Source organism: Diplotaxodon limnothrissa, linkage group LG5 (assembly GCF_057381915.1).
Source record: "Diplotaxodon limnothrissa isolate DT_005_m linkage group LG5, D_limnothrissa_male_GT1.1, whole genome shotgun sequence".
In the NCBI taxonomy this organism is placed as follows: domain Eukaryota; kingdom Metazoa; phylum Chordata; class Actinopteri; order Cichliformes; family Cichlidae; genus Diplotaxodon; species Diplotaxodon limnothrissa.
Window position 1 is genome coordinate 29446000 of NC_140600.1, and position 17103 is coordinate 29463102.

A 17103-nucleotide genomic window follows, 5' to 3' on the forward strand; every position below is an offset into this window, starting at 1 on the left:
TTATCATTATAACTGTAGTACTATAGAATTAGTACCCATACACTCTTCCTCACTCTAAAAACAACATATTGTTTCTGTCCATCTCTCTTTCATTCAGATCCAGTTCACAGTCCTCAAACTGTAAATGTGGTGGATGTCAGAGCCGCCATAATATGATGCCCAAATGCCTTCTATGATCGCCTTTGACTCCTATGCATTACTGAGTTGAGGATGAAAATTATGGCTATACTAAAGACAGCCACACACCCACGAATACACTTACAAACAAAGTCCATAAGAGATGCTTAGAGATATTAACAGAGCTCTACTCACAAGCCCTTCTACTAATATTACAGAAATCAATGAGTAATAACTACCACTGTCACAGTAATCCAAGAAACACCGGGGTATAAAGATCAAGAATGTGTGCACAAACAGCTCCCCATATAGAAGACATCTGGACACTGAAATCAAGGAATCCTGCAAGGACATTAGAACATTAAGAGAGGAGCCGAAGAGCATTATGACAGCATTATGTCACTGGGACCCAAGGGGGACCCATGCAGACTCACAGATCCACTTAACAAGAACAACAAGATTTCCATAAGTGATGCTATAGAGAGTGCCAAACAAAGGATCACGTCTCTGGCCACCAGGCCAAAGAGATATACCAGAAAGGCAAGGGTCAACAGAATTCTTCCCTCTTTACAACATGTTTTTTTTTCTCCTGGGCATCACAGTAACCAGTAGGCAAGCACAGCTAAGAAAGAAACTGGAAACAGCACCAGAGGGTCAAAGTACCAGCTACTAGTTGATACAGTAATATACCTCTCTTAAGACCAGGGAGTCAATCTGAGGACCACCTGAATTGACTACAAGACAAGCTACAACTCAGCCAGTTGAGTCCTTCATCTGTAGGTCATTAGGTTTCCGGAGGGCAGGTTAGTGGACATGCAGGACAGTTACAAGTACCTAAGAAAGTAACGGACATTAAGAAAACTAACCAGGAACTAGAAAAGCAAAAGCAAAATGACACAGAAACTCTGATCATGGAAACACGTGAACGCTCCCTAAACACCAGATTGATAGAGGCCACAGCCAACAGGACTGAATATGGATTAGAAGTCCCGATGTGAGGTGGTCAAAAACAACAGGCACTTTAGGAACCGAGCTTGAGGAACACAAACATAGTAGTGATTAAGTTACTGCCCTGGCATGATGTGATGTAGTGGGAACCTGCCTCTGTTTGACAGTGAAAGGCAAGGTCCTAATTTTTATCTGCTTTAGTCTTATGTAGCTTTTAATAGTTTTATCTATATAGAGAATTTTAAGAAGTGATTTACATCTTGTGTACAGTGGCTGTAGTTATAGGCATCATTCTTGTTAAGTGAGATGATGGAAAACATTAGTATTACTTCATTACTCCGGTCATTGTACAGAACCTCTTTCTGCCGATCCTTTTATCAAGGAGCAATGGCTTTGATAAGCAATGCTTATCAAATAGCATATACAATACTGGATCGTAACTCTCTTTGAAAGGTAGCAATGTCATATTAGCTATTTTTAAAGAAAGTTTCACAAGTTGCCTCAGCAGTCTTGTTGTTGCTTCTTCTGTAATTGTTATTATAATTTGTAGACAACTTTAGGTTAGAAAGGCACATTTTGCAAAGTGCTTATAAATGGTAGTCCAGCCAGTTTATGAGAAAATCAGTATTCAAGCCAAATATAATCAAAGAGAGTAAACATGAAAAACCTTTATCTTCTTAGCAGCACGACAGTAAGAAACTGTTTTTCTTTTTCTACACTAATAGGTGTGTCAGCCTAATAGTGGTGGTCTCCTCACAGTGAGCTAAAGCTAAAACATTCATGACTTAATATGATTTGATAGACTGTGTGTATGTGCATGTTAATATGCTATAATCTGAAAGGTAAAACAATTAAAGAGGGCATTATTAAAATTGCTCTTATCCTGAGATTACTTTCACAAACTAGGAGAGCATGGTCCTTGTGAGTAAGCGAAAAGTAATTTCATGTCTTAATTGCAAATCCCCAAACACAGGCTCAAGTTTATTTCCATTTTATAGTATGAGCACAATAAAAAAATGGAAAACCATATATGTTTATGCATGTGCATGTGAGAGAGCAAAAGCTTCACTCACAGGAGCCCCAGCTCTATAAAGCTATTACCATACAAACAGTAATTAGCCTCCATGTGAACAATTGCTGTTCTGTTCCCTAATTACTGAATTACAACCAGGAGATTAACGATGGTTAAATAAAAAACAATTAAGAACAAAACAATTAAGCCTTTTTCCCCTACCCCCTCGAAGCCATTGGTACTCCCCAGTCATGTTAGTTTTTTTTATTTTAAGGGTTCAGGCAACTTATATTATCCGTGTGCTCGTCTAGCAAAGGTAGGAATTTCAGACTGAGATGTGATGTTCCCCAGAAGCTAAATTCAGAGAATATTAGTTATGAGATCAGGAGAAGAACAGTGAGCCCTGAGGAGGGCGGGAAAGAGATAAGAGATTTGGGATCATTAGAACAATGTTTTTATCCTGCTTATCAGGCACTGCTCTAATGCTATTCCACTTTATCGCAGGCATGTTGTTGAGAGAAATGTGAAGCATCAATGAATTATTACTAGCTGTGGCGAGGGTATACACTATGTTCTGAATTAGTAGAACATGGAGCCCTCTAGAAAGAAAAGGAAGGAACAAGTTTAAAATGTGGTTGTTTAGAAATAACTCCTACCAAATAATGCATGCTTTTAGGCTCCAAAGTATGTACTATAAAAAAAATCCTGTTCAAAAGTCTACTGCTAAGACATCCATGTTTATTGTGTAATTTGAACATGGCAAAGATCAAACCTGTGTGAGTGTATTTTTACTTTATTTGTAATTGTTGTTCTGTTTCCTTAATGCAGTCTCATGGATTACTTTACTTTCTGATTATTGCTGATATAAAAATTCTGTGTGACGTTTGTGAGTCTTATTATAAGCAACCACATTAATAACTTTTGTTTGAAACAACTGTTTTACATTTGCGATTTATAACCCGGGAAACAAACAATCTGGGATCATGTTTTATTTGTCTTTACAGAATGCACCTGGTCTCTTCCTGTTAATAGGCTGTCCTATTAACAGACCTATTGTCAACCATTTATCTAACTTAAGGTTCAAATTTTCCTTGAAATAAAATCATGCTTATTTCTCCCAGGACAAAGTCAGAGGATTTGTCCCAGGAATAGCTGACTTCAGGCCTGGACTGGTAATCTAGCACACCGAACACTTTCCCGGCAGGCTAACGCACTTTTGGACCAATAGGCTTCGTACTGGCTGTACAAGAACTGACAGCAGCCCATTCGTTCATTTTCATTACTGACACTGGATTGTCCCATCTCTTAATGCGACAGGCCACTCCCCTACATTTGCTGTGCACTCATGCACCATGTAGAAAACATTTTGTCAGGAAGAAGGGGCGAGAAGGTGGAGCTGGAAAGCTGAGAGAAAACAATAAAAAGAAACTACAATGAATGCAGCAAAATGTGTCAAATTGCACCATGAACAGTAGTACCAACAACAAGTAGTAAGCAGGCCTCACAGACACAGGAGGTTGCTGCTGCTAGCACCATTCAGGTAAAATGAATGGCTATGACCATGAGCCGTTGCTAATTTCTAACTTTTATTCATGCTGCTTTTAATTAATGTCACATGCTGCAGTGCAACTAAGAAATAACCCAACAACAACTGTACCAACCTGGTTAAATGCCAGTGCCCATTTCTTGTCCCCGTCCAGCCCTGCTGTCTGGTAATATGTTGGCTCAATATTACATTATAAAGTATGCTAATAAACATGCTTATACATTTTTCCAATCGGGGCTTTCACTCACCATCCTCCTCCGTCTGTTTGACTATCTCTTCACTCTCCTTGCTGCCCTCAGGGTTGGCCAGGACAAGCCGCAGCCTAACGGTCACAAATGGCCTCAGTCCCCTCAAAGTGTAATGTGATGATGTTTGGATTAATTCTTCAGCTACAAACTCCTGCTGGTTGAACACGTACTGGTACTGCACCTGGAAAGCACAAGAAGAAACATGGGAGATTTTGCTTTTTGGTTAACAATAATAGTGACAAATCCAGAGCTGCCCTCATGTAATATGCTTGGGAAATATTAATAAAATGATAACAATATAGTAAAAAAAAGTCAGGAGTCTGATGTCTGTGAAGGTTCTCAGTCATCCAGGTCATCCAGGTCATCGTAGTCATCGTGTTCACATTAGCAAATGTTAAGCTCACCCGAAACCTTGGCTGATTGTGACCTACACCCGTTTTCACACCTTGGCTCATGTGATTAGGTAGAGGATCATTAGGGGCTCCATTAGGAGGTACCTTCACAGGGCTTAAATCTGGGACTCTCCACCATTTGACCCTAGAACTGAGGAAGCTTCTCGGATGAGAGGTGAAACATCTTCAAGCAACTTCAAGAAGTCCAGACGCTTTTCTTCCCAAGCTCCTTAGACTCAGGGGTCTGATCTTTGTAGCATACAATAAGAGGATCTGGAGACTCACAGTTTGAGTCTACTAGGGGAAGGGTCAATGTAAATCAATGTCAATGTAAATGTTTCAATGGTAAAACATTTATTTCTATGTGGTCTCTATCAGGACGGCTATCCATAGGGGAAAAGGAGCTACTGAGTGATTCCGTGAGTAATGTGCGAATCGCCTCTGGGACGTCCTGTGTTTGACACCACTTTCCACCGCAATCATCAAAACATTAGATAAGGTCATATCTCTTGAAAGAATGTTCTATCCAAAGCATGGACAAAAACTGTGACAAGTCCTCAGGTCAGCTTTCGGCCAGTTACAACATGCATTCCCCTGCTCTCGTTCCCACATTTCCCATCTATCATCAAACTATCATAAAAAACAGAAAGATATGAAAAATAATAAAGTTAACTGGCAGTTGATTTTTTTTCCATAAACTCTGCTCCCGGTCCTTATTAATTCCACATAATACCCTAAAGGTGGAGAATAAATAATGGTTGTGCTTACCGTCAGATTGTAGCTGTGGCAGCGTGTCACAGCATACCCAAAAGTCTCCCATTGTACTGTCAGCTGGCGGGCTCTGACATCCACCACATTGACATTTTGAGGACCGTGAACTGGATCTGAATGAAACAGAGATGGACAGAAACAATAGCTTGTTCTTAGAGTGAGCTGGAGGAACAGCAGCCTCAAGCAAGGAAAGAGTGTATGGGTACTAATTCCATAGTACTACAGTTCCATCTATTTGACTTAAAAAGGGGGTAAAATACACTCCCTGGAAGATTTTGTTGGCTTCTAAACTACAGTTTGCAGGTCAACTCAATGCTGCTGATTTCAACCAAGTATTTTTTTTTTTAAAATCAAGCTTGCAAGCTCTGGCATTTACCAGATTCAGTTAGTCAATTTATTCACTGACAATAATGGCAAGGAAATTATGACAGGCCATAAAAGGCTTTTAAAAGGTTCACAGGTCCTCACCTCTCATCTGTTAAATAACAGACATTCTGCCTCACCACTAGGCAGTGCTACGACATTACAAAGTTCAGATTCAGGGTATAATGACACAAGTCTTAATCTGCAGACATTAGGAGTTGCATTACTTCCTTTGCCATATGTGATACTCAGTCTCTCGCTCTCTCTCACTCACACACACATCCAGAGTGTCACTATAAAGGGCATTTAATTGATTACTTTTGCATTAATTGCTTGTAGACCTTCCATAAGCACAACGTGGCAAACCTGTAAAATGTGAAAGAAATATTCAAACAAACACGTGTAAAATCACAAGCTTACACGAACAACAAGCAACAAGCTCAAATTGGCCCACCTACACCCATGCAGCAAAACAGCTACACACAACAACATATCCCCTCACAGTTTTGTTCTAGCCATATGTTGGGCTCTCATCCCCAGATTTGTCTTTCACAACTGACTGCACACTAACAAGCTTGTTCAAACTAATCTTTCTTTCTGCCTAATTAGTTTCTATCAGCTAACGATGGCATCCAAAACAGGTCACTGTATAATTAGTGAAGCTATTAAGCATATTTCTCCAATCAAAATGAAAACCATTATTCTAGGTGAGGTTATCTCTAAAAATACACATATTGGAGAAATAATGAATAATCAAATTGATTATTTCAGATACTTGTCAGAAGAAAGAAACACAGCTAAAGAATTTTTGGTATTTGAATATCCTTAACTATTATAACCAAGGATTTTACCCTCAGACTTTAAAGATGTAAGGTCAAAACATTTTACTTTTTGAAAATTAGAATGGATATTTAAGTGTAATTGAGTCAGACTTAAAAAAGAAGAAAAAAATATTTTTTTTGACTTTTCAGGTTTTTCCACAAAACATCTTATTAAAACTCTGCTTACTTGTTTAATTTAGAAAAGCCTATCAAAGTGAAGGCTAAGGTAATAACCTTTGGTCTGATACCAAACGACTGCATGAATGCATCTGAGCGCATTAGAAGATTGTTCAAACAAGCTTCTTAGTATAATGGGACAAGATTAGACCACAGCAGCATGGATAAGCCATCTTAGAGACCATCTTAGACATGAAACATATGTTACAGGACTTCTTGTTGATGACGTTTTATTACTGTTGTTTTTGTGACTTTGGGTGAGACTTTAGGCTCCCTGGGATGCTTTATGGTTTAAAGAGTCTCTGTTTCTACTTAAAAGACCAAAGCCTATGAAGTAATCTACTATTCCTGGATAAAACTGTGGCAGACTGACATTTGGCAGCCAAGAAAGCAGCAGGGGGAAGTAATATAACCAACTTATAGCCCAATCTTCAGGTCAGCACAGCAGGCAATATGCTTTCACACAGCCCACATACTGTCTGCAGAAAATGGGACTTTGCTACATCTGACTGAGACTAATGCAGATGGGCTGATGGGCTACTCGTGCTGTATTTGTATTTTATTGAAGAAAAAAAAATTTGCAGGTCAACGTGCAGCATTTGGGATACAAGGGCCGCCCACTTAAAGATAACTTGCTTTTTACCCAACAGGTGATAATCACTTGTCTATTTGTCAGCAGCAAGACATTTGGCAAAATTTCATGTGAATTTTCTTCAAATGTGTTTTGAAATGTAGTGTGATGACAAAGTCAGATCAAAAGTGAACAGTGATGCTCACCTTATTTCCCTATTTTCCACTGCATTAAATCAATATTATCTTTATTATGAGGTTGATGATAAGTTGAATCTGCCTCCTCATGGCTTCATGTCACAAGCTGTCTGAGAATGATTTTTAAACTAAAGCACAATGACTGTCCACTTAGAAACACACATGTTTATCCCATCTCCATCCTTTTTCCCCCCAAACTGATCTGTGAAGAACTCTGTATGTATGGAGAGGGCATGGTGGGGAGCAGAATAGACACAGGTGAGCCAGTTTGAACACAGATAAAAACAGAAGTAGCCAAGCTATGTGCAGAGCTGTGTAAATGTAATGACTTAAAAGTATTTTAATTGTTCAGCTGATCTGTCCACCTGTGTTGCTCTCTCACCCACATGCTATTGTGTGCTATATTTGTTTTTGTTTTTTTGTGTTTCGGCCAGATATTGTGCATTATCATCAATGCCACAGGGCGCCAATATGATCATGAGCTATGGAGTAAATCGCTCAACCCCTGTGGGAAGATTAAAGCTTTTATTATAGTCTGTTACAGACATGGACAGCTGGAGGCGTGATGGCCGAGTAGTCCTTCCTGTTCTACTTCTTTGATGTCCATCACCTGGGGTGCGTGCATGGTTTATAATGTAAAGTCTCCACAAACAAGTTTGCACAGTCACAAAAAATTGTCAGACACACAAATGTCCATACTGACTGTGATGACGAATTTACATATATTTACTTGGACCTGGCAGAGTCGCAGATGCAAAAAGTATAATTAATCCTTGGGTTTCATCTCTATCATTACGTGAAGTTTCTCATTCTATGGTCAAATAAGCCTAAATTTAAAATAGAACACATTTAAGTGACAAATATACTACATAATTAGCTTTTGTTTGCGGAACAGGTTGATCAAAATCCTGGATAGTTGTTCATTCAAACAGCCACTCAGGTTGCTGACATCTGCTAGAAGCATACAGGACTGCAAACACACTTTTCCTAAGTCTGCTCCACAGTGCAGTGACCACATCACTGGTCGAATGATCTGCCTTTTAAAATGAAGGTATGTTTACTTGCCCTGAAATTAAGTTTTGATCTGATTCATGCTTAAGATATTTTTCCAACAAAGGTAATACTGCCCTGTTTCCACGCAGCTAGCCAATATTAGATAATTAAATGTCTTCTTGTCCCTCACATTTTAATGAGATTGCCCCAAACAAGCAGTTTTTTGCGCCATAGAATATAATAGCCCTTTATTGTCATTGTAGATGTACAATTAAATTGTAGGTGCTCCTCACCAACTGTGTCAGAATAAAATACAAATAGTAGACGGCAGGAATAAATGGAAAACAGGAGAAATATATACAAAAATAAGGGAAAGGCACACATTATAGAATAGCTGAAAACTGCTTGGAAGCAGTGCAAAGACTTGAGTGGGAAAGACTGAGTGGCCTGAGTGATTGGGGTAACTCAGACAATGGCTCAGATAGGTGGGGTGGGGTGGGCAGGGGTGTGGGTTGATAGTGTTTGTTAACAGTGTGAATGCCCCAGGGGAAGAACCTGTTTATGATCCTGGAGGTGTTGGACCTGATTGACCGGAGGCCCGATCAGAGGTCCAGGATATTCTTCCCCAGGACACAGAGGAAGTGCAGCCGCTGTTGGGCCTGCTTTACCAGGGCGTTGGTGTTGGGGGTTCAGGTGAGATCAGTGGAGATGTGGGTGCCGGGAAACCAGAACTTACTGAATTACACGAGTGGTTTCAGATGATGGAAAGAAACAAAGGACTTAATTGTATGACTTGCTGTTTTCAAACAACAGTCTTATGATCCATTCAGACCGAGAATGCCTAAAACAGTCTGTAATTTTCTCCTCTCTTTCTACTTTTCATTCAATATCAAGTAACTACACAATATCAAACTGGTGCTCTGTCAAAGACATCACTGTTTTTAGTTACTGAAATGCTGCTGTGGGTGCCGTTTATAAATCACAGGTGCCCATTACTTTACTTTTATTTTTTTCAAAATTTTCTTCTCATGCAGTGTAATTTAAATATTCATTTCCACTGCTGAATTGTTCTCTATGCCATATAACCATATACGACTGCAACAATGTAAACAGTAACAACAGACAAAATTTCCTCGAAATGATTAGGTAGTAAAATCTTTTCTGAAAAGTAGCCTCCAGTTGGAGACAAAACAAAGAAAGATGCTGTTTTAGATTTAAACTTTTCTATAGAGAACACATTTGAACTAACCTTTAAATATGCGTGCTTAAGCAGATCAAGTAGCGTACCTACAGGAAACGCACAATGTAATTCCTCAATTTCAAAGGCATAATCACTCACTCATTCAGAGAGAATTAAGTAATCAGGTTTCCCCAAGAAAAGCAATACATCAAAGCTTCCCTTACTGCAACGCCTATTGTTTCTAAATGCACCAAGAATACAGCACAGAAACAGCTAAAAAAACAAACCAAAAACAGCTCCACAAATCCCCCCTCACCAACTACCAGCCCTGACCACTTAATCCAGCAGTCTTTCAGTTTGGTATGATCTGAACTAATCTTTCAGATTATCCGTCTCATTCCTAGTTGGACCCGGATAAACAGATTCTTAACTTCTATTTATAAAAGAGAGAGAATTAGATTGTAATAGAATGGAAACAGAAAATTAGATCAAAGATTCCACCAGTGACCACTTCACTGCTTTATGAAATCTTACATTGTATTATATATTTATTATATATTTTGTTTTTCTTTACTGCTGTATACAGTGATTATGCTCAAATTTTACTTTAGATTATCATCCAGCTCTATTTCTTCTCTTTATAAACCAAAGTAAAGACGTGTGCTGTAAAGTTGTGGAGAAGGAATGCAGGGAAGACTGGGAGGAAACAAGTAGGAGAGCTTATTTGAATTATTACTTTGTTTACATCGTTAAGTTGATGATGGTGTCTCCCAGGCTGCCCTTGGTCATGACAAATGCCAGATTTGCCACATCATCCATCTGATTTATTCTCTCCTTCTGCCCTCTTCTCCACTCTTTCTTTACAATCACACTACTTATATATTCTTCTCTTTAACATCGGCTTTGCATCTCTTGTCGATGTTTCTGAAATCACCTCTGTGTCAAAGGATGATAGTGATGCAGGATGAAAAGAATCACTAAGAATCCAAAGTATAAACAAAAAAATAAAGACAAAAAAAAAAGATGTGTACAGTAACCGCTGAAAGAGGAAAATAAAGCACAAATTGACATATGGGATAAAAATAGAGGTCAGTTACACGCAAGAAGAACAATTGTATCACTCCACAGGGAGACAAACCCTGTACTGGGCAATGTTTCCACCCTCATTAATCAGGGCTGGTCAAGGGTTGGCATGTTAGCCATCACACACTGTGGAAGGGCATTGTAGATGGCACAGCTGGCACACAATGTGACAAGGCCAAACAGTGGGCCATGTTGCAGCCAGACATGGAGCCTCTTTCCCTATGGTGGACCAGAGAAGTAGTTCTTAATATTAAAAGGACTACAGAAGCTACCTTTAGCATTTTTCTTTTAGCTTAGCACTACAAAAAAATACATCTACTTTATAAAGAAAATTTGACTCCCATATCATAACACATCTACTATATGACTTGCATAATGAAGAGTTTAAATACATTGAATACAACAACTATCAAAAAGTCCTCTGATGCTGATATTGAGTAAACTATATTTCAAGGTGTTGTTGACTGTCCAAAAATGAGACAATTCAGCTGTAATTCATTTCTTTTAGCTGTGCTGGAAACTGGATAGTGTGGAAACTTGGAATATGTGAAATGCAAATAGAAGCTTGTCCCCATGACAGTTCTAGCCTACAATAATGCCAGAGGTTAAATGCAGGATCACCAAACTCAAGCTGTTTAGCACTTTTACTTTTCTTTGACTTTTCTACAACCCCAGCCTGAACTGTCTGTGATCATCTACACAAGAAGGACTAACAAGCACGCAAGCCAATGGATAATGCTAATGCCCAGCTGACTTAACTGGAGGTAGAGATAAAGTTGTTTTGCCTGTCTTTGAAAGTACTTAAGGGCCCATTGGATGTTTTGGCAGGTAGATATCTAGTTCAGGCAAGAGCCTAGTGAGGCATTGTGTTTTGGAGTGCCTTTCTGAATCTGATGAATGAGCAGCAGAAATAGAGCCATTAATCCAAAGACTTTAGGGAGCCGTTCCAGGGAGAAGAGGAGAGAAAAAGAAGAGAAGGAATGGAAATCAATCTTACTGCCCCCCATGCTTCCTGTCCTCCTCTCTTGTTCTCCTTTTCCTTTTGTTTTTGTATCATTCCTTTTCCACCTTTTGAGGATTTTCCTTTAATTAACTGTTTACTCCTAGTTGTACCTCGACCAGTTATTTTTTTCTGCATAGAATCTATAATCGATCAATAATAACTTTTTTCATCTTTTCTCCAAGATTTTCTTCCATTTGCCACTTCTGCTTTTCGTTCTGTATATTTTTTATAGTCACTTCCCTGTTTGTTCGACCACTTTTGCACTTGGTTATAAAAATTCTTATTCAGAAATCTGCTGTCTTCAAGGTCCAAGGGAAATATGTGTAATGAAAAATGCAAAACTATGCATCCCCTATGACAAAGGTTAGGGAAAGATCACGGTGCAGAACAAACTTTAGTCAAGTTATAGGTAGGGTGAGGACTAGTGAAATGCTAAACAGGTACTTCAGCTGATCTTAAACTTAAACTTGGCATACCATTCAGGTATAATCATATGCCTGATTCAAATAAATATAGTTCCTTCTATATCTGAAGTTTGTGTACCTCTATTAAATACATTTAGTTAGACACTTACGTTCTTGTCCATGCCAACTTCTATGATTATAGTAACTTTTATGTGATAAGGTGTAACAATTGTAATTTAACATATCAATATTGGCATTGAAAAAACGGGCAAGTATACATTCCTCCAGTACAAAGTCTCTGGATAGTGAGTTGAGGAGGACTGCTTGAAGTTTAGCACAGCTCACTACAAAAAAGTGTATAATTCTGAGCTTCTAAAGGAACATGTTCTTGTTGCAGCTCTACTGTACTTTCTTCTAATCAGTCTTCCTACATTAATTTGTTCCCCAAAGTCAAAAATCAGGCATCCGAAGAAATGAAGATGGGGCAGTGCAGACTAAGAAAACCATACACATCTTTTATTTTCATCACATATGGGCTACACACATTTCCTTAAAAGTACAAACAGCCAGTAAACAGCAACTGTGTCATGCTAGAAGATGCTATACTGTAGTTGAAATGGGTACTGCAATTAATTTTGTATATTTCATAAAGAAAAGCTTTTACTAATTGGCTTTGCTGGAACGACCTAAAGATTTCTGCTGGTATTTGTATATGTGCTGTTAGAAAGGACCTGTATGTCTCTGACTCTCTCTATGGCCTCTTATGCCTTCGATGCGGTTTGAATTTTTACTTCATTTTGTGTTTTTGATCCTCTTCTATATTCACACCTGAAAGGTTAAAAAATGACAAATGAGAGTGAAAGAAGAGTCAGTGTGAAAGTAAAATCATAGAGAGCTTCCCACTGAGAAAAGCATGGAAGGGACACTTTTCTGTGCCATGCTTCACATGCATGTGTTCTATGTGCAGTCAAAGTGTGGGTGAAGCAAAATGACATATCATGTTGAGCACACTAGCCAAAGGCTAGAAAATCAATTAATACAGCTGATTCTAAACACCTCAAACCACTACAAACTCACATGTGCATGCACACACTCACACACATGCACACGCACACAGTGGAGCACCCCCGAGGCTCTTATAGCTTCAGCATTATTTGTGACCAGTGATATGTTGCAGAGGCTGCACCTTTAATCTGCATCCTCACACCAATGAAATAAGAACCTAACCTCTACGTACACACACACACACACACACACACACACACACACACACACACACACACACACACACACACACACACACACACACACACACACACACACACACACACAGTGAGAGAGCCAAGCTTTACTATGACCCCTTAAGGCAAACAAACAAGATCAGAAGAAAACATGGAGGCTTTCACCCTCCTCAAATCTAACATGCGCGTGTGTGTGTCGGTATGTACTGTGTAATCATGTGTATGAAAATAATGCTGTTTATTATAGTACATTTTATAGTATATAGCAAAAGCCCACCTCTTTTTGTGTGCATTTGTGTGAAGTGTTTACTGAGCTGTCAAAAATAAAGTACCTATTCATATAAATAGCATATATGGCCACTCATACGGACACACACACACACACACACACACACACACACACACACACACACACACACAGAAACATCTTTACCCAAGCACTTAAGGACATACTTTGATTCACCTCATTAATAAAAAGCAAAAATGAAGTATGCAATATTTCAGCAGTGAAGTACCTCAATAGCACATCATAAAATTATCGACCTCTTAATCATGCCAGCTTTAGGAATGACATTATAACTGGCTCATTGCCTCAACACACACACACACACACACACACACACACACACACACACACACACACACACACACACACACACACACATTTGTATGACCATCTTTGTGAGGGCATTTAATCCCACATACCTTTGAACCCTTAAATTCTAAGTTTAACCATTATGTCTTAAGCCATAAACTGCTCTTTTACATGGACCTGCCAAAATTTCTGTAATCTGATGATCTTAAACTCAGTCTGGTGCTCAAAAAACATCTGACATCTGACACATGCACTGTCTTAAGCAGACCCTCTAATCAGTGAAGGAAATTACTCTACACAGGTACAATTAATGTACAATTTAGATGCTGGGGAAACTCAAACATATATAAAGACAGATCCAACTCAACCCGAGCACACACAATAGCAGCAGCAGACAACATGACACCCTGTAGCTCTTTGTCTTTGATAAATTGGATTAAATTCACTAGTAGCAGATGCCTTTTAGTGGATTTTAATTACGCCTCCCTGCATGAAACCAACTACTGAAATTTAAACCATAACTCATAATATCTGAATTAAACTTGCAGCACAGCGAATTCACAAAGATTTTCTTTTTAAAAGATATAAAGAAACTTTTCATGTCTCAAAAGTCATCTGCAACTATTACAAGTCAAAAATAACTCAATAGCGCAATTAATTTTAAAGATGGATTCGGGTGCAAATGGTTACATAAGAGGTTAAAGTTAAGTTTAAGATAACATCATTTCAGTTTTATGCTGAAAATCAATAACTGTTTGTGTTCTCCTCGTTGCTGCCAAGTCCTCTTTTCTGTGCTTCCTACTACTTCTGAAAAATTAGCAGACAATCATAAATGACTGATACAGGATTGTTGCACACTTCTACCAAGGAACCAGTGCAATCCCCCATTTTATCCCATTCTCCGCTGAGCAAAAGAAAGACTTTTTTCAAGTCTTTAAAGTCTTTAACCTTTAAATGTACAACAAATGTGACCTCAACTGTTCAAAAAGTCTTGAGCCACCACTCATTTCTACACATATTGCTGCTACGGATCAAGACTTACTCGAGGTCTTGGTGTGATGTGTGTCCTTAAAAAAATCTGAAACTGGAAAAGTGGAGGACAAAAGAAGAAGTGTCCCGAAAGTCATTTAAATCAGTGGCGCCAAGTCTTATAGAATGAATGAATCCTAATCATGAACTGTCAGAACACACAGCCAATACAGTAAAAGAACACGCAAGGGGAACCAGTCATGGACTGGTCTCCCCAGAGTCCAGACATCAACATTATTGAAGCAGTGTGGAATCATCTTAAAAGAGAATGGAACAAAAGGCAGCCAGCATTCAAAGAAGGGTTTTAAGATGCCTGGTGAACTATTCCTGAAGAACAAGTTGCAATAAAGGATGTCTAGAGTTCAGGCTGTGTTGAAAAATAAAGGTGCTCAAATTGGACAAAACCTGCTTTTGCCTTATATATTGTATTTCCATTTATGTTTACAGATGTTCCAATAAATCACTCCCATTTTCTTAGCAAATATAAAGAGGTTTAAGATGAGAACAAATGAGAACAAAATGTTCTTGAAGTCAAAAAGCATCACATGATACGGTAGCCGTGGAATGAGCACTACTGCGGCATCTTTCACTGTAAGCATTGTAATCCTTCAGCAGGACAGATACAGGATGAATGTATATTATTATGATATCAAAAGCCACAAGAAGAAGAATGCTCGGAGCCAACACTACGCAGTAATGTAATTCAAAATGGAGCAGAAAGAAAATCTATTTCGAATCCCGCTTTATTAATACCATTGCTGCCTACAGCCAGGAAAGGGACAATTGAGTTGTAGCAATTTGCAGAATGAGGGGGCCAGAGAGCGGAGGGAGAAAGAGAGGAATAAGAAGGAGGGGTGCTGAGACTGAGAAAGAGACCAAAAAAAGAGACTGTGAACAGATGGAAAGAGCAAGAAAAAAACTGAAAATTTAATAGGAAGACACTAAATAAACAAAATGAAATAAGTCGAGTTAAATGAGAGAAATGCGAAGTCAAAAAATAAAGGGACTGAAAAAGGAAAGACCCAAAACAAAGAAAGTGATACAGAGGAAAAGACAGAATGAGCTAGAGGGGACGAGAAAGAGATTTAAAGCAGCGACATAATGAGCCAGTTGATAGTGAGGCCTGAGGTTAAGCACCTGAAGCCAGCAAGTAATTGGCTGAGAATGACAGAGTGACAAGCAGAGAGATATAGGCTGTGACCTGGAAGGAGAGAGAAAGATGGAAGCAGAGAGATGGGGGTAGCTGTTGAATGTAAGATGAATACGTTCAACAGCTCCTCCCATCATTTTTTTTTTTTAATTTGATTTTGGCTGGAAAAAGAGAAGGAAAGGCTGGGAAATCCTCGGGGGCCTATAATAAAAGCATGAATACAGCTACTCGTTACAATAATGTCACTCAGCCAATTATATCAGATTAAATTATAAAAGAAAATGTCTTTTACTTCAACTCCTCAGGAGAGTTTGAGATACTGTGGTGATACCTCCAGTGGGTCGTGTGTTGTAACTTCCCTTTGAAGATGGATCTTCTTTTTATTATTATTTTAAAAAATTCTTTCCCTTGATCACTAAAGAAAGATCCCCTACAGGCTTTTAGAGCTGTGTTTTAAAGGAGGACTAGAGAGGTGGGACATTTGAGTGTAAAGTGAGGGGGGATATAATTTAAAAAGTTTATCATGTGCTATTTTACAATGACAAAAATACACACAGCTAATGATAGGAGTATCTGAATGACCTTTCTCAGGAAGATGTCTAGACTGCTGGAGTAAAAGCCAAACCTCTTTCCAAGTTATCCAATATATAGTCAGGACAGCTTGTGACAGCCCTGGAAACCTGTAAGGTGTGTGTGGCTGGGGGTAGATACCGAGAAAAATATTCAATTACATGTCAGGATATACAGTGAACTACATTACAAACAGTCCCATGCCATGCTAGCCACATCTGGTATTGCAGATCTTGATCCCTGATCACCACCTGTATCATATAAACTGTGACATCTAGGGCTGTGCGATATGACCAAAATCTCATATCCCGATATAAGACATGTATCGTCCTGATAACGATATAAATCACAAAAATTTAACATTTTCTGTAAATTCTGTGAATCTCGGGCGGCTCAACTTGCGTGAAGTGTTTCTAGCTGGGCGTCGTGTACCTGGAGTCGAGTGTTTTAACCGATGCATGAAACTATACATTTTTAGACATAAGTTGTAACGGCCGCCGTTTTCTTTGTGAGTATTTATTACACGGCGTGCTGCCGGGAAAAGCCTGTTCTAACGTTTGAGTCTAAGGTTGTTTTTTTTTTAGCACCTGGCGGCTCTTTTTTGCTTCTCATTCGTAAATAATCTGCTCTTTCACGTGATTCCGTTTATTTTGAAAAGTCTCAACAGGATCTTGAGCTTTATTGTGAAAGGT

At 38.8% G+C, this 17103-nt stretch overlaps 1 protein-coding gene across 1 annotated transcript in view; it reads right to left on the reverse strand.

Annotated features, from left to right (window-relative positions):
- The window catches only part of ptprt (protein tyrosine phosphatase receptor type T), a 317310-nt gene that overhangs the window by 164829 nt on the left and 135378 nt on the right, over positions 1-17103 (reverse strand). The window contains exons 9-10 of the mRNA XM_085353386.1: positions 5032-5147; positions 3872-4052 (exon numbers count right to left, since the gene is read on the reverse strand). Of these exons, the coding sequence (XP_085209512.1) occupies positions 3872-4052; positions 5032-5147 (297 nt within the window). The remainder of the gene's footprint in view (positions 1-3871; positions 4053-5031; positions 5148-17103) is intronic.